The 17998-nt window shown below is 42.9% G+C and overlaps 1 protein-coding gene across 1 annotated transcript; it reads left to right on the forward strand.

The window, feature by feature from the left end:
• The first annotated feature begins 6629 nt into the window (after positions 1-6629).
• Positions 6630-17991, forward strand: zbtb11 (zinc finger and BTB domain containing 11). The gene is made up of 10 exons (XM_007571355.2): positions 6630-7162; positions 8708-8946; positions 9023-9254; positions 9855-10786; positions 12295-12597; positions 13465-13885; positions 14995-15112; positions 15200-15358; positions 16885-17060; positions 17212-17991. Exons 1-10 carry the CDS (start codon positions 6853-6855, stop codon positions 17748-17750), a joined length of 3429 nt encoding a protein of 1142 aa, XP_007571417.1. The 5' UTR covers positions 6630-6852; the 3' UTR covers positions 17751-17991.
• The last annotated feature ends 7 nt before the right edge of the window (positions 17992-17998 follow it).

Genomic DNA, 17998 nt, shown 5'->3' on the forward strand with positions numbered 1-17998 from the left:
GTTAGCCACAATACTCTCTCGTTAGCGAGGATGGGCCCTTTTGTTCACATTGCCTGGAAGGCCAGAGATGTCTTTGTTCTGTTTGTGACAGCTGTTAGGTTTGTTCAGCCATTTTACTGGGCGCTCAGAGTGAGCTGGAAAGGTTACGTTTCCATCAGCAGCCTTTTCTCACGCCACCCCCAGCATGTGCCTCTCCTTGTTGTGTGGAACTAACCTGGGATCCAGAGATTAGACACACTCTGTGGTTTTCTCATGATATAGAAAGGGCCTCACAAGGTTAGGATCTGTGCTCACGTTACACACACGAACGTTTCTCAAAGTTGGCCTCCCTGACACGTCAGATGCAAGGGAAGATCTCCGTTTCTAACAGTATTTCAATTGATCGTAGCTAGAAGGTGCAAGAATTTCTTAATGTCAAGTCTAAGTATTGATCCTCAGCCAAAAGTGATGAAATGCAATCCTGATTCCACAAAAAAACACCAAAATAGCCCTTAAATTTGGCGCCACTTAAAGCTTCAACTTAGGCATCAGCCTTAGTTTCACTAGCCATCGTCAACAGGAATATTTCTTTCATTGTTTACGTCGTGCACAGCACTGGGTTAGACTTTTTAACCAGTGAGAGCACGCTGGTTCAAGGTGCCCCCTCAGACCGTGCCACCCTGGGTGTTAGCCCTTATCGACAGAATTAGAAACTGCAGCCGTTTATCACACAGAAAAGGTGCAAGTTCAGTTCCACTAGGAGACAAAGAATCGGTTTTAATTTTTGTGTTTTCTAGTAACTAAGTGAGTGCTGTCGTTGTTTTTATGCATAAGCTATCAATAAAAATAAAGGGGTAAAACTGATATGTGGGTCAGAAAATCATGCAGATGGGTTGAGAGCAGGACCAAGGGTTAGTTTATAAAATAGGTTAGTTTGCTTTAACCTATTTTGCAGGTTAAAGCAAACTAACCTGTAAAGTAGAGGCTCTCACCCATCAGGTAACGAGTTCTCATAGGTTATATATCCCAAAACCTGATCTATGTGTTGGGAATAAAAAGGTTTGAACTTATTTCTAGTTTTTGTTTGTAAGAATTGCTGAAACAAATCATTTTTCTACTGTGCACAAAGTGTGGGAATCCTTTTATTAGGCACTTTAGCTGCATGCTTGACTCTATGCATCATAAAGTTTAACTTACTATTGCTTATTTTTGTATCTGTGTGATGTGCTTCCATACACAGATGTCCCCATTGCCAAACTGTTATGTTAATCAATTCTGGGTCGCTCTAAATGTTCATAATTTCATTTTGCTGGTGACCTCTCCACAGATAAAGCTTCTTCATTTTTTTAAATTGTTTTATTTTAGTATTTTCAAACTTTGGAGTGAGAGAAGTGAGAATAATCAATCCGCTCCATCTCAGAGCTAATGCACCAGAGTGGAATGAAAGTAGCACAAAACGTTTTTCAGTTGTAAAATTAGACAAACAAAACCCTATTAAAGACTGCAGGACGTTCGGAGGGCTTTTAAAGAGCGGCATAAATGGACCGACAATTACAACCGCTTACATAACCAGGATCCGTCCTTCTCGGACTTGGACGTCCTGGACTTTGTCTATCTGATGTCAACATATAAAAACGATTAAAGGAAACCATACGTTCTGACTAGCCCTTCATGTATCACCTCGTCTTTGCAGCAGAGAGCCAGACTCCCCTCTGCAGGTGTCCCTACATTGTTCCTTCCTTTGAAAGAAATGTGCAGTGGAAAAGTACTCGGCTGCCAGAAAAGGCCACGGCCGGCTCCTTATCACCCTGCCCAGCCTTGGTTGTAACAAAGGGGAGACAAGGATAGATAAGGCAGCTTGAAACTTGCTCACTTCTCCAGCTGCGCTCGTCCGCAGACGCAGGGACACCTTTATCTTGTCTGGGATTCACGGACAAATGTAGACGAGAAAATACGACACTTGGCAAAAGAGGCTCCAGTTAAACACTGCAACAGAGCGGAGATTCACATAGCAAATCCACCTTCACCCAGTTTTACTTACAGCTCAAATGCTCATGAGGAGAACAGACATTTTTATTTATTTATTAGCACAGATGGAGGATGTATTTTCACTTAAGTAAGTTAGACATTTAGCTTGCTTCCTTTCTTTCCGGAGGTTAAACTAATCAGAAATGAGGATTTATGCCTCAGAGAGCTGTATGACAGCCCGGCTAATTATCACATTTATTTATCTATAGGAAGTCATTGATAACTCTTTTAGTACATGAAATAATTACTTGAGAAGCAGCAATTAGATTGTGTCGATTATTTTTCTTTCCTGGCAAATATTACAATTTGCTTTATGTTTTTTGCAATCAGAAAAGTGCATCTTCCAGATGCACCTTCTGGCCCAGGCTGGGTATTTTTTTGTCTTTTCAAGTCTTCAGCTTATCATTTAAAATCAGAAGTCCTGTTGTTGTGTTTAGAGCTCTGCTTACTAAAGACACTGCAGTGCAGACAACTCAGATGATGTCATGCACTGATTTAAAATCAACCTTCAGGCTCAATTTTTAATCTAACAGTGATTACCGTTTTCTTCCTTCTATGGTTCTGTGGATGAATATTCTGTGAGAAGCATAAAAAATTTTATGCGAGTCTGATAGTTTGGAATTAAAACTACAGTATGAAACTTTTATTTTGAAAACGTTTTTTTGTGGCAGTACATTACGACACAGATAATCTGTGAATAAATTGATCTCCTCCAACTCCTCTTGAGCTGCTACTGCCGACTGAAGAAATGTGCCGTTCCTGACCAATAATAACCAATCAGAGTCAAGAGGAGGGTCTTAGCGCTGTCAATCATCCTTGTGAATGCACTGGTAAATGCGCTATTCGCAGAAAAACAACTTATTGCTACAGAAAAAAACGTTTTTCTGCTGTCATCGGTGGCCGTGCTAGCAAGCTTGAGCGTTCTTTCATTCACGTTTGAGAAATCGTTTGGTCTCCGGTGGCAACCACAAAACGCCTGGGGGACCAAGCACCGCCTTTGAGGCAAATCTCCTCCTTGGAGCCACAGTTTCCAAGTTTCTGAGCTACTTCTCAGTGGAACACTGGCAAAAATATTGTTAAAGAGTTCATAGCTGAGCGATGTTGTGATGACTTCTTCAAGATGGAGTGTCAGAAAAGGCAGGAGTTTTTAAAGAGACAGAGACCCAATTTCTAGGCATTAAAGCAGAAAGTGAAGTCATGGCAATTTTTTTATAACAACTGAAAGTAACATAGTTACTTGATTGTGCTATAAAATGGCACTATGTGCCTAGAAAACACATAATACTGCCCCCTTAGAGCCCATTTATATTCTTTCATCTTCCTTGTTTTGGGTGCATTTCCTGTCATCCAGTTCATTAGTGTGTTCAAAACTCTACCTTCACTACAGATTTATTTGGATAATTAGACCATTGCTGGTGTTGTTTTAGGGAAGCTAACTAGATGGTAATTTCATCTTTTTTTCTTTTTTCTTTTTTTTTTGCAACATCGAGAACTCCTGTCCTGGTATAGTTAGGATCCTGTAGATAACTCGTGACGAGCTTAGCTCAGCTATTTTTCCTTCATGCTTAAACAGCTGACTGCAGCTATCAGGTTCTGAAGTGATCATGGGGTTAAATGGATGAAAACGAGGAAAAACAAAGCAGCACTAAAGTGTATCTGTAACACCATCACAGATTATATCCAACATTTAAGCAACCGGCCATGGGAACCAGACGAAGCCGAGGGTTAGTGTTTCGTTTGCTCTGGCAGACCAGGACTGGCCTCCCTCCAGTTCAAACAGGTTTCCTCCCAGCTTCAGTCAGAACGGCCAATCACGGCTGCAGGTTTGGTACGGTAAGACTTCGCCAGTGAGTTACAGTGCTCAACGCTACGTCACGAATCGTGGGTTTGATGGGTTGCAGGTCTGTCCAATTGTGTCCGGACAAAACCCAGAACACCTGTTGGACATCACAACAGCTGAGATGTAGTGTAAACTCCTGAGAGGAAGTGATGTGGAGAAAGTCCAAAGAGGATGCAAGTTTCATCCTGTGTCCCTAAAGACAAGCAATTGGAAAAAAAACAAACATATTAACTCCCATAAGGAATCCAGTTTTTCAAATCATTATCAGAGGGAAAATAACACTTCATAAAGGTGTTAAATATCTAACTTTTGTAGAACAAAGATGGTTTTTGTTACAGTGCAACAAAATGACATAAATTACGATTACATTTAAGATTATGACTCAGGTTAACCTGTACCAAATATTCTAAAGAGTGGAAACTTGGGATTTTTTTTATTTTTGGAGACTATCAGTGTATTTGTTTCCATTATAAATGTGCACAAAACTTTGTTGATATTCCACCAATGTTGAAAAAACAATGCATTAAGTAACAGATATTATTAAAACCACATGTGAATACCTCTTCGCCACATGATAACACATTAACATCACATTTAATCATCTTCCTACCACTTCCTGTCATCTTCTTCGTCGTTTCCGTCAGTAGTAACATCTGGTTGTTGATCATGTGACTCGTCTCCAAAATTAGTTGTTCCAAATTAACATGCTGCAAGTTAAATAATCCTTAACAAATAATGTTTATGATTAGTCTGGCCTCACCTGTGTTAAAATTTGATATATTTAGCATGTTTATTTTTCACAAGGGATTCTCAATGTCTACAAATTTTCGGTCTATGTTAACAATTCAAGCTTTTGTGGGAGGCCCTAAGCAATTTTTAAGGGTTGTGTCCACATCCAATGTACTTCCATACATGTAATAATGTTACATGTATGAGACATGCATGTAGCAAGTGCAGTGAACAAGTGCAGCTTTACATTCAAACAGTTTTAACGATAATAAACATTCAGTATTAAACCACAATGTGATTATTTCAGGATTATTTAAATCAGAATCACATAACAACAAAGGTTAACTGCCCTAATCTCCCATCATGTCTAAAAACAAAGTACAATCCAGGTGCAGGTGACTTTAAAGTGACAGAAAGATGCAACAAAAGTTTGGAATGTCAGAAAATTCTCATCACTTTAAGAGATTCGCCCAACGTTTTGAGAAATATGCTTTTGCTTGTTTAAATAAGGCAATTTAGCAAGTTGACTGAAACGATCAGGAGAGCGGTCTTTGGAGTGCTTGAAAACTGCTTCAAATTATCACATGAATGTCCAAAAAACTTGTGTCTGTCTGAGAAAGTCTGAGTCTGTATCGAGCCGCTGAAATGAGTAATTGCTATCTGCTAAAGCCAGAGCATTCTGCAGTGCCTCCTTCAAGGCCAGGGAAAGAGGGATGAGTGCAAATGCATAAAATCCACTCAGGTTTGTGGCTATAACATGGCAACTTGAAAGATTTTCAACGCTTTATCCTGTTGAAGTGCAGAAACAAATTTTTATTGAAATCTAGATATTAAAAGGAGGCTTGGGGCGTGGTGAGGGGACGATCTTGGAAACATCTACAGTGTGAAAAGACTGCCACATTTACTCTGTGCATAGACAGATGGTTTCACATCTCCTTATTGTAAAATATCCAATTATTATGTGTGTGTATTCATTAGGTCTGCTAAATAACTCTGCAAAAAGAATAGGCAAGCACTATATCACCATACCTAGCTTCATCTGGCTGTAGCCTTCTTGGTGATGAAGAGACTTGTTCCCTGTTCAGAACATTATGACTTCATGCAAATATTAATTAAACTTCTGTTTGTAAACCATAAACTCAATCAATTTTTAAGTATTCAGTCTTTGTCGACAGTGTTGATGACAGAAACTGAAAGATGATGAAACAAGACTCAAGTCTGGAGTCATCTGCTTTCACACTGAAAACATCTTATTTGCATGTCCAAACAGTGGAGAGTCCCTCCTCCCCAAATGTTGTTCATGCTGTAAAAAAAAGAAAGAAAGAAATCATAAAGACTGCCAAATACAGATGAAGTTGTATAAAATTTATGTTTTTATGTACTTTGACTGAATATGATTGTACTGAAAGGCAACCGGGTTTAAAAAGACTTTGTTCTATTAATGACAAAAAGCATGCAGCAAGCAAAATTAAGGAGCCTTTTTGCCTCAGAACTACCTTAGCTTGAGGCAAGTGTTAAAAGCATTAATGGGCTGCTTGTTTTCTTGGTCTATCCACTCATCTATAGGTTGAGGTTGGTGGTGACGGCACGTAGGGGTTCCCCTAACGCACCATTCATGCAAAACTTTCCATGAAAAATAACAAAATCATACACGTGTTCTATTGTTAGATTATGGAAATTTTAAAATGTGACACTCCAATTTAGTCAAAACATTTTCATATAGGACATGTCTATAATTTCCTACTCTGTTCTACATCCATCCGTCCATCCTATGACTGAAAAATATGTTTTTTAATTATTTGGGGAATTTTTGTATTCAGAAGTTAAAAGTTTATTATTATTATTATTATTATTATTTATTTATTTATTTATTTATTTATTTATTTATTTATTTATTTATTTATATTATTATTATTATTAAAGACGAAAATGTAAGTAATAAAGATCACAACCGTCCGGACGTTTTATCTTTGAGAGGACAGTTGGCGCCCTCTTGTGGTGAATAAGGTTAATCGCTTACTTCCGCTTCTGACTACGCAAAATCCGGCTGTGCAGCAGCCATTTTGTCTGTTCGGGCAAGTCTACCCTGACTGTTGCGAACTGCAGTTCCACCTTAGCAAACAAATTAAAATGTTGCTGTTTTGGCGTGTTTGTTTCACCTAAACTATACTCTAGGTCTATAATAAAAATCATACTTCTCTGCCGAGGACTGAGGAGGACTCTCTAATTCAAGAAAAGACCGCAATTCAGCGGAAAACACGCGGATAAGCCGAGCCATGTCGTGTGAAGAAAGCTACTTGGCTATCCTACGCTATCTAACAGATGAACGGGAACCTTATGCGCCGGGGACCTCCGGTAATACCAAGAGAAAAATACGGAAGGCGGCGGCCTGCTACGTGGTGAGGAATGGGACTCTGTTTTATCAGCGACGGCAGAAAGGCCAGAATGATTTCACCGAGCTGGAGGTGGTGCTGCAGGACTGCCGGAGGAGGGAACTTATCAACCAGGCGCACATTATAGAGGGAGGGGAGCACCTCAACCAGCAGCTCACCTGGGAAATTATCTCTCAGAAGTACTGGTGGAGAGGTAAGACCCCGGGGCGAACCGCCCCCAGCAAACCGTCTGTATTTATACCGACGGGCTGATTTAGTCCATGTAAACGTTGTCAGAAATAAACGGAAACCAGTTAGCTGCTGACCCAAACATTCAGCTGCTCTCTGCTGCCAACTAGCGGTGAACTGGCGTAAGGATAATTTCGCTGGAGCAGAAATGTTTTCAAGTATATTTTTAATTCCGCAGGGGCGTAGCCAAGGGGTGTCCGAGGTCACCAGGCTAGTTTTTACACAGACAATCCTGAAGCTCGTTAGAGCTTCTTTCACAAAACATTTCCAGCTTCCACTGGGCAAAAGGATACAGCGATGACAACAGATTGTGTAGTGGAACCCTACTCTTAAAATCTACCCATCTTTTCAGCACAACAATGGCAGACAAAGTCCATGTAGGCATCTTGTTTGGAGCAGAACGAAGGCTTTAAATTTAAAATGTAGATTTCATCCTGCTTTTGGTCCAAAATGTTTTCTGAGTCTTGTTTATGTTTGTTAATCCTGCTGCTGCCTGGATTAGTCATGGGCACAACACTACCGATGTCCTATGGGTTCTGATCCACAAAGCTGGATGTGAGCATGTTGCAACCAGTTTGACATGCATTTTGCATTTCTAATGCGAGAAATAAATAGGGCTGAAACTAATGATTATTTTTTTGTAATCTTTCTGTTATTCTGAGGATTAATGTGGCTTTTAAAAAAAGGCACATTCTGCTGACTTTTATTTAGTCTCTTTTTATACAATATTCAAAATACAGTAATAATTATACAGTCATATAATAATTATTTATTTAGATAAATAAATAATTCAGTTCCATTTATAAATAAAAAAGTAAAACATTTTACTGCCTAAAATGCAACTACGTAGCTTTCTCAGTGAAAACTTGATCATTTGTAGCAAAAAGATGCTACAGCTAAAAAAAATGTCCTTTGAACATCCACATGTGAAATACTCAGCATTTCTGTATGACTGACCATCAGTAAAGTGTAGGGTCTGATCTGTTGATTATTTTTTGGTTTAACTGATTAATAAACAGATAGCAAAAGGTGATTAGTAGATTTTTTATACATACAACTTGAACAAGTTGAAGCTAAAATTGAGCCTCTTGAACATTTTTATTTTGCGTTCAATATGTATTTATTTTTGCACAGAGTTCAGCTTAATCACTGCTCTGAATATGTTCCTCTTCCAGCAAATGTTCTTTTTATTTAAGTCCAGTTAAAAAAAAAAAGTCACTAACGACTAAATTAGTTGACACTTATTTTAATAATCGATTCATCACGATTAATCGTTTGAGTCCTAGATAAATGTACTAATATTCCATCAGGTCGAAGCTGTCCTACATACGACTTTGTCACAAAAGTTACACAAACAATTAAGAGTGGATTCATTTAAGTTTTTTCTTTTCTGTTTCCTACTAATATCCGGTGCACAAATCTAAAATATTTTGTAAACGGACTCTTTAATATGTTCATGTGCGATATGAACACATAATGCTGCCTTCTTCTTCTTCTTCTCATCCTCCAGGGATCCTGAAGAACGTGAAAGACCACATCAGAGAATGCGCCCAGTGTCAGAGCAAGCGCAGCACGGACGACGGCTCTGGACCGCGGCCGTTCTCAAGGCAAGGGAGGCGGAAGTTCGGACCCATGGAGGACGAGGACGACGACGAGGAGGAGGACGGGGAGGACATTTTGTTCTCGACAGACCTGTCCTCCCAGAGACCCAAGTTGGCCAAAGGGACGGCTAAGCACGAAGTGGTTTATGTACGTGGCCGCGGCTGGGTCAGAAACGCTTCCAGCTGCTTTTCAGCTAATTGCTCTGCAACCGTTTTGTTTTCAGGTAAACAGCAAAGGAGAGGTGAACCAGTTCCTGCCCAAACACAGCCAGACCATGCTGGACAAGCTGAACCAGCAGCGCATCAGCAACCAGTTCTGTGACATCACGCTGCTGATCGAAGGGGAGGAGCACCGCGCCCACAAGGCCGTGCTGGCCGCCTGCAGCGAGTACTTCAACGAGCTCTTCTACGAGAAGGGCGCCGTGACGACGCACGAGGCCGTGGTGGACCTCTCTGGTGAGCGCTCTGCTGCTCTCACCCACGTTACACACACACACACACACACACACACACACACACACACACACACACACACAATGGGAGAGTCGTAGTGGGATGGGATTTCAGTGTTTTCCTGGTCTTAGGAAAAATATGTGACGAAACACAATTCCTTATCCCTTTTTCTGAATGTTATTTCCTTCCTTCATTTTTTTCACGTCTTCCTGTCTTTCCTTCCTTTTTCCCTGTTTCACATGCCTTTCCTTCACTCCTTCCTTCCTTCACTTTTCTTCTCCTCCCTAATGTCCTTCCTGTTTTTCCTTCATGCTGCTTTCCTCCCTTTTTCAAGTGTTCATCATTCCATTCTTCCTTTTTTCCACCCATTATTCCTTCCACATGTCCTTCCTTCATTTCTTCCTTCCTTGTCTCACCCACGTTAGAAACTTCCACCCTAAATTTATGGTTCATCCTTTTAACTTTGGTAAGTTTCTGTGGAAATGTCTGCAATGTTTCTATTAAAATCTCTCCCTCTCTCTCTCTTTCTCACACACTTTCTTTTTCTCTCTTTCTCTCTCTCTTTCGCTCTCTCTTTTTCCCTCTTTCTCTCTCTCGCTCCAGGTTTCGCTAAGGCCAGCTTCCTCCCGCTGCTGGACTTTGCGTACACTTCTGTGCTGACCTTTAACTTCTGTGTGATGGCCGACATCGCCAACCTCGCCCGGCACCTGCTGATGACGGAGGTGCTGCAGATATGTGAGTCGGTGCACAAGCAGGTGGAGGAGCAGAAGCTGACGGTGTACCAGAAAGGAGACGTGCACACGGTGGTGGCGGGCGTCCTGGCGACCGACGACTCCAAGGTGGAGCCGGACGCCTACATGGTGACCATAGATGACGACGGCAGCACCGTGGTAACGCACGGCGCCTGCATCCAGCAGCCGGTAACGGTCCTGACCCACGCGGTGGCGGGAGACGCTGTGGAGGCTGGACAGAGCGAGACCGTGGCGCTGATCGCTCATGGTGGGGAGGGGGAGCACGGCGACACCCTCACCCTCATATCGGGATGCGGCGAGGGGCTGGAGGGCGAGACCATGACGGTGGTGACACACAGCGGCCAGGCGGGGGCCAGCGAGTCGCTCGCCGTGGTGTCGGCCTGCCTGGCCATGGAGCAGCCGCAGGTGGTCGAGGCCAGCGCCTTCGTCCTGGACGTGGACGCCGACAAACATGCCCCCTCAGAGGAAGTGGTGCTGGAGTCGGAGGCGGCCGCTCCGACCGAGGCCCAGAAAAAGGAGACGCTTCCCGTCCCTCAGAAACGCAAGCGGGGACGTCCGCCCAAGGTGAAGAGGGAGGCGGAGGTGGAGGGCTGGATACCGCCGGAGGAGGATCCCGCAGAGGAAGAGCACGCCGACAAGCAGGAGGCGACCCCGGATGACCTCAGCGGCAGACGACTGCGGCAGCGCTACATGGCCGAGGGCGGCTACGCCCGGCTACACATGGGCCTGGAGGAGGAGGAGGAGGCCAAGAGTGTAACTCCGCCCCCTGCCACGCCCCCAAAGGTACAGCTGATGGTTTAGTCCAGATGGGCGACATGGACTCAAAGCTTTATCTTGATATTTTGAGGTACCAATATGATAATGAGAAGTGACAATAAGAAGTATTAATTAGAGATGTGCCGATCAGGTTTTTTCCTGCCGATACCGATACCGATCACCCATGAGGGTCCGATCACTGATACCGATCACATAATTATTATTATTTTTTTATCATAAACCCTACCGGTTACATTACATGGAAAAAGGAACCATGAATTCACCTTAATTTAGACAAAAACTTGTTTTTAATAACTTTTCCAAGAAGAAAACTAAACAAAACAGGCATTGTGCAAATTGTACTGCTATTGATAATACTATCTTTAACAGACTGAAAACATATGAAGGCTCTGAAGAGGCTAAATAATACAAAGAGCCAAAATAAAACCTCTCAACATTGCCAAGAAGTTCAAGTATAAAACTTAACATTCAAAGGCAAAAACAGGTTCCATTACAATAAACAATCCAGATTTACTGAATGAAAACTTCCTGATAGCATGGCGGCTAGCTGATTACTGCTAGCTCTGATTGGCTGTTTCTGACTGAGCGGAGTAATTATGCAGATCAGGGAGGCGATCGATTATTTTTTCAGAGATTATCTGTCTCATGTTAGGACAGCGAAAGTTTTAATACGTATGTAAAATGTATTTTTTTAAGTTAGATGCTGCAGCTTTAAGCAGAGGTTCGGTGTGAGAGTCACTACTAGGTGGAGCAGAAGCGAAGCTCCGTCTGTCAAATATTACTACCTGTAGCGTAGCAGCGGTTCAACAGGAGAGCAGAACCAGCGCCTTACATCGCAGCTCGAAGATTTAAATAATTTTCCAGGTTATTTGTTTAGCTTTCTGACCGTCATGCTAATCCGCGTGAGTGTTTGTTGCTGTGCGCTGCTTTACCTGCTATCTGATCCTCCGTATGTCTTTTTTACTGCAGTGAGCCTCGATGTAGCCAATCTCCGTCAAGTATGACATTGTTTTTATGCCACATTAGCTTCGTTGTGTTGATGCATTTTGACCTGCTTCATTCCACGTGCTTTAATTTTCCGCCGCAACACGCAAACCTCCCCATTCACTCAGTGTGTTATAGTTCCACATCGCTTAGGATTTGTTGCTACTCGTTTGCGCAGTGTGAAGGAAAGAGGAGACCAGCTGCACAGGCAGGCTGCGAAATGAGAAGCATGTGATCGGTATCGGCAACAAGAGCCAATGATCGCCGATCACCAATCATGCACTTTTTCACGGAAATCGGCCCGATTATGATCGGTGACCGATCGATCGGCACACCTCTACTATTAATTATTCCTTTTTTAGCTCACTGTACGTCTGTCGCTACATGGACAGCAACCATTACCTCACAAACACAAAAACATCCCCATTCATGTAGGACGCCAGGCACAGAAAAGAAAATTGTGGTTATTTTCACTAAACTGCACCCAGTGACTGTTTTCCATTAAAAAAAAAAAAAACGTCTCGTCACAGGTGGGTCCCAGGAAGAGAGGAAGACCACCAAAGAGGCCGGTGGAGCCTAAGTTTGAGGGCGAGCCTGAAGCCGTGGTGGAGGAGAGCGCCATGGACAGTGCGACGGTCGGAGAGCTTCAACCTGAGGAGGCGGCAGCGAAGGCGGTGGAGCCGGAGGCGGAGGCCAAGCAGCAAGATGGCGCACCGCAGAGCGCCGGGAGCGGGGAGCACACCTGCTCCGAGTGCGGCATGTCCTTCCAGAGGCGCTACTCTCTCATCATGCACACGCTGAAACACGAGAAGGCCCGCGCTTACAAGTGCAGCGTGAGTGTTGATGAGAACAGATACATCTCAGTGGATCAGAGATGATTGATCGCAAACAGAGGGATTTACTTCTGTTTATTTTAGATGATTATGTCTTTCAGATAATAAGTCCAAATGAACAGAGCCCAGGCTGCTCTGTTTGTCTGCGTTGTTGGTTCTGCTGTCCCTCAATAACAGTCAGCCAAGCTAAAGGATTTGGGCTGAAACCATTAATAGGATTAACTGTGACGAATCGATTATTGAAATCATTTTGTAATCACTTTATTGGGAGTTTGTAGACTCAAAAAGAGGCAATTTGCTTAAATCGAATTGTTTCAGCCCTACTACAAATTATCAAACCATTCTCTGTTATTGCACTTTAGGCAGTAAAATGAATTGGATTTATTTATTTTATTCATTATTTATTTTTTATTTTTATTAATTTATAAAGTACGTTTAAGTGGTTAAATGAAAAATCTGCATATATTTTTATTCAATTAATCGCTAGAATAATCGATTCCTGTGGTTTGTTGATTATTAAAGTATGGATTTTTATATTACTACTTTTTTCTTTATGGGTAATTTCTGTATATTTGCATTATTTTAATCTAAAATTGTGAGTAAAATAATCATTACTACAGATCACCTGATCATCGAAGCAGAACCTGGTCCTTCTGTTTGCTTCAGAATCCTGCCAAAGCAGCATTTGTCCCAATTTATTTTTTTCCTTCCACTTAACTTTCTGACAACATATTTGGAGTTCTGGAAAAAAAAACAGCATTTTTATCTATTGTGGTCCTCAATACAGCATTCATTTATTTTTTCTTACATTTTTATAAGATCCTCTGCGTGTTTTTTTAAATTTTTTTATTTTTTGTTGTTCTCCAGCTCTGCAGTAAGGAGTTCCAGTACGCCGCCTCGCTCCAGGCTCATCTGGCCCGACACAAGCAGCAGAGAAGCCAGAGGGCGTCGTCCGTCCCCAAGGCCCTGGCTGAGCTGGGCCCCCCGGAGCGAGCGGAGAACGAGCTGGACGACAAGGCGGCGGCGGCGGCGTACACCCGCCGGGAGTTCGTGTGCGACATCTGCGGGAAGACGCTGCCGAAGCTGTACTCGCTGCGGATCCACATGCTGACCCACACGGGCGTGCGGCCGCACACCTGCAAGGTGTGTGGCAAGACGTTCGCCCACAAGCACAGCCTGAAGATGCACCGCGTGCTGCACGACGTCACTAAGCAGTTCCAGTGCGAGTACTGCAAGAAGACGTTCGTCAGCAAGAGGAGCATGGAGGAGCACACCAGCCTGCACACAGGTCTCTCACACACACACACACACACACACACACACACACACACACACACACACACACACACACACACAGTGTGGGTTTTAAAAAAACTCTCTCCTCTGGGTGGGTTTAACCTGTGGTGGCCGCTCACACCTCACCACTGGATTGGTTTCAGTCATCAGCGTCACCCAAGGAAACACTATGGTGTATTTAGGAAGTATCACCCATAACCTAGTACAGGTTTCTACATTCCTCACAACCTGAAGGAACCACGTCACAATAAACAGAAAAAATTGAGCATCTCCATCCAACGTTTCCTGAAATCTTCTTTTGAAACTACTTTAATAAAATTGTCTGAAAATGCAACCAGAAATGAGTCTCGACAGAAATATTACCTGACATTAAACTTTGTCTTACCGGATCTGAAACATCAGGCATGAAGACCTAAACTACATTAATTAAAGGGGCAATATCATGTCAAATCAATTTTTCTGAGCTTTACATCTTGTTATGTAGTTATTCCCTCATCATAAACACCTGGAGTGTTGCCTTGATTCTTTCATGCATGTTTGATAAATTCTTTAATCTTAGTTCAGTTGTGTAAAACACCTGGATGGACCTAGCCCCTCCTTCAAGGAACTGCAGTTTCCAAGTTTCTGAACTTCCACAACTCCTTCACTCAGCTCCTTCAGACTAGCCAGCAGCAATTGGCAAACACCTGGTGGAACTGAGCATCAGCTGAGCTCATTATAGGAGCTGCTGCTCAGTGCAACACTGATAAAAACGTTGTTAAAGCGTTAATGGAGGAGCCATGTATTTATCGCAATAATTATTGAAACAATTTATCATCAGGTTTCCACAAGCCTCAATAAAAATGTGTTCAGCTTAACCTTTTCTCTTCCTCTACTTCAGACTTTCATCTCTACTTCACTTGGCTAGATTTTTCAAAATAAAGTACATTTTAACGTGTATTAAAAACCCCAAAGGTTCACTCTGATGGTGCTTTTTTATTTTTTTTATTTTACCATGTCGGTGCGTCACCATCACAGAGGAATCCCTGAAACCATGAAAAGCTCAGCTCAAATTTCAAATGTTTAAAAACCTCTCTCCTCTCCTCCACATCAAATCCACAGGTGAGTCAAAGTACCTGTGCAACACCTGCGGCGCCACCTTCCACCGAGCCTCGGCTCTGAGCAAGCACTTGAAGAAGCACCAGCCCAAACCAGAAGTGCGTCCGTTCTCTTGTTCTCAGTGAGTGACCCTTGGCCTCTGTGACCCAAACACAGACGAGATAAAAACCATCCACTGACTCTGCCGCTCTCTCTCTCCCCCCTGCAGCTGTGAGAAGAGTTTTTACGAAGCGAAGGATCTCCAGCAGCACATGAACAAGCACATGGGCCTGAAGCCCTTCCAGTGCCAGGTGTGTGGGAAGTGCTACAGCTGGAAGAAGGACTGGTACTCGCACGTCAAGTCCCACAGCGTGGCCGAGCCCTTCAAGTGAGGAAACACACACCGGCCCGACTCCTCTTAAAGCAGATAGTTTCACCCAACGTTTCAGACACAAAAGTTATAAAAAAATATCTCTTTAAAAAATGTTCTTGCCAAGTCTTTCTGGCATTTAGTGAATTTAAATAATTGTGATCATTCTAATTGACCTAAAATAAGAGAAGCTTGAGAATTTAACTCTAGATGGCGAGAAGAAAAATGTCATGAATTATTTAACTCTGAGCTAATAGTATTAATGCTGATAATTAAAATGAGGGTTGTTTTATATTTGAAATGTTAGTTATTGAAATTGGGGATTTATTTAGTTAAATACATGTATTTCAGGTGTGTGAGAGAGAATGTAGGGAACCACCATAAGACTTTATTAACAGTAATAAATGACCCACATCGTAGTGAATTGATCTTTAGTTTGTTTATTTTTATCTCCAAACTTCAAATACCTCGTAGAGCCACCAGAGGGAGCCATTTCTAACTCCTGACACAGTGAAAAACTGCATGTCGGCTCATTTCAGCTGCTTTGAATATTTCAATTGACCCAAAAAATAATTTCCTTCAATGTATAAAAACACTAATGTCGCCATTTTACTGTTATAATTATTTATTTGTTTCTGTTATTTTTAGGATAATCTAATCTGCTGTCAGTTGGAGGTTTTATCTCGATGGGATCTGATTCTCTCTAAATGTCGTTTTCAGGCAAAGCGTTCGACTTGTTTCTCTGATTTGATTTGGTGTCGAGGTTGCACCAAATCAAACAAAGAGATTCTGTTTGATTTGGTGCAACAAGAAAAAGCAAAGCAGCCGATCAAACTCGATTAGTTCTAAGAGCTCTCATCTCACTGGTGTGTTTTTATTAAGCATGACCTCCTGAAACAACAAGGCTGATTTTTTTTTTAAACCAAATCCAAATTATACAATGGTGTATTAGGGCCATTGTAGATCTATATATATCAAAAATAAAATTCCACAGAAAAACTTTCTGAAATCAATCCCAGAAATTTTCTGGAAAAAAAGGGGAAATTTCTGTTTCAAAAGTCAAATTTTTTTGAATTTGGAGGCTTGGAAATTTCCACGTTTCTTTTTTTCCTAGAAATTTTCAGATTAATCTGAAAATTACTGAGTTTTTTTCCTGGCAAATCTTTGACTTTTAAACCTGCTTGGGTTGCTGACATCGCTCTGAACTATGGGACCTCTGGGGTGTCGAGTGTCTTCAGAAACTTCATTTGATCAATCAATTGAATCAATTTATCGCCTCGCCACACCCAGTCCAAGTACGCTAAAACATTGTTTTAGTCTCAAACGTTTAGTTCATACTCCCAACCTGTTCCACTCTCACACCAACACATAGTGTCTCCACCTTTAGAAAGGTCCAGTCAAAGTCCAGACCTAACCTCAACAGTAATGTGTGAGGACGCTCTGCGTCCGATCCGACCAATCACAGAGGCCGTGTTCGGAGAAGTCTGCAGGTCTCTGCTGATTGGCCGGTGGCACAGCTGCAGTGAGCATGTCCTTGTCCTCAGGTGTAACGTGTGCGGGAAGGAGTTCTTCGAGAAGGCTCTGTTCAGGAGACACGTGAAGAAAGCCACGCACGGCAAGAAGGGCCGGGTGAAGCAGAACCTGGAGCGAGAGTGTCAGCAGTGTGGCAGGAAGTTCACTCAGCTCAGAGAGTACCGGCGCCACATCAACAACCACCAGGGTGAGTCGGCACAAAAATGTTTTGGTCTGGTTTTTATAGGAGCTTATTTTGAGATATTTGCACTATGAACTTGACCAAAATCATTTGGTAACATTTTCTGTTTTTGCAGTGTGACATGGTAAGTGTTCAGTCTGTGCTCTTATTTGTTTAGGAGTGAAGCCGTTTGAATGTCTGACCTGCGGGGTGGCCTGGGCCGACGCCCGCTCTCTCAAACGCCACGTCCGGACTCACACGGGCGAGCGGCCGTATGTGTGCCCGATGTGCCAGGAGGCGCACATCGACGCGCGGACTCTGCGCAAGCACATGGCCAAGTACCACGTGGACAGCCTGCCGGGGAAGATCATGTTGGAGAAGGACACCCTGCAGTTCCACAACCAGGGCACCCAGGTGGAGCACGCCGTCAGCATCCTGGCCTCCGACCTGCCGCCCGAGCTCAGGTCCGCCCACCCGGCCGCCACCGAGGAGCTGGAGACGGTGCTGATCACCGAGGAGACGGTGGAAGCCGTGGAGGCGGTGCAGGCCGCTCAGGCCGCCAACGAAGGCTCGGTGGCCACGCTGTCGGATCAGGGCATCATGCAGGTGGTGAACTACGTCCTGGCCCAGCAGGCCATGTCCGGGGTCAAGGATGAGGCGTCGGAGGAGATTCACACCATGGAGGTGGAGGTGGCTCATGTAGCCGAGGTGGAGTAACGCTTCACCGAGCCAGACTCTGGACTCAGCTACAAACTAGAGCAGGTGTTCAGTTTGTATGCAGTGTAAAAAAAAAAAAAAAAGATGAGATTCTGTTTAAAACAGATGCCTATTTTTCTGACTGTACATTAATGTAAAGTAATATGTGCGGCTTTGAGACGCGTGTGTTTTCTGTAAATGGCCTAACTCAGCATAACCTGTATGAATCAGATGCTCAGGATAAATAAAAGTAGAGAAAAAAGTTTTTG

This window comes from Poecilia formosa, unplaced genomic scaffold (genome assembly GCF_000485575.1).
Source record: "Poecilia formosa unplaced genomic scaffold, Poecilia_formosa-5.1.2 Scaffold279, whole genome shotgun sequence".
NCBI classification, from domain to species: Eukaryota; Metazoa; Chordata; class Actinopteri; order Cyprinodontiformes; family Poeciliidae; genus Poecilia; species Poecilia formosa.

What these genes read in the sequence shown, in the direction of transcription:
- zbtb11 (XM_007571355.2), top strand. Translation starts at nt 6,853, where the DNA reads ATGTCGTGTGAAGAAAGCTACTTGGCTATCCTACGCTATCTAACAGAT. An exon ending in TCAGAAGTACTGGTGGAGAG is followed by an intron (nt 7,163 to 8,707) that starts GTAAGACCCCGG and finishes CTCATCCTCCAG; the next exon opens with GGATCCTGAAGAACGTGAAA. An exon ending in AGCGTGGCCGAGCCCTTCAA is followed by an intron (nt 15,359 to 16,884) that starts GTGAGGAAACAC and finishes CCTTGTCCTCAG; the next exon opens with GTGTAACGTGTGCGGGAAGG.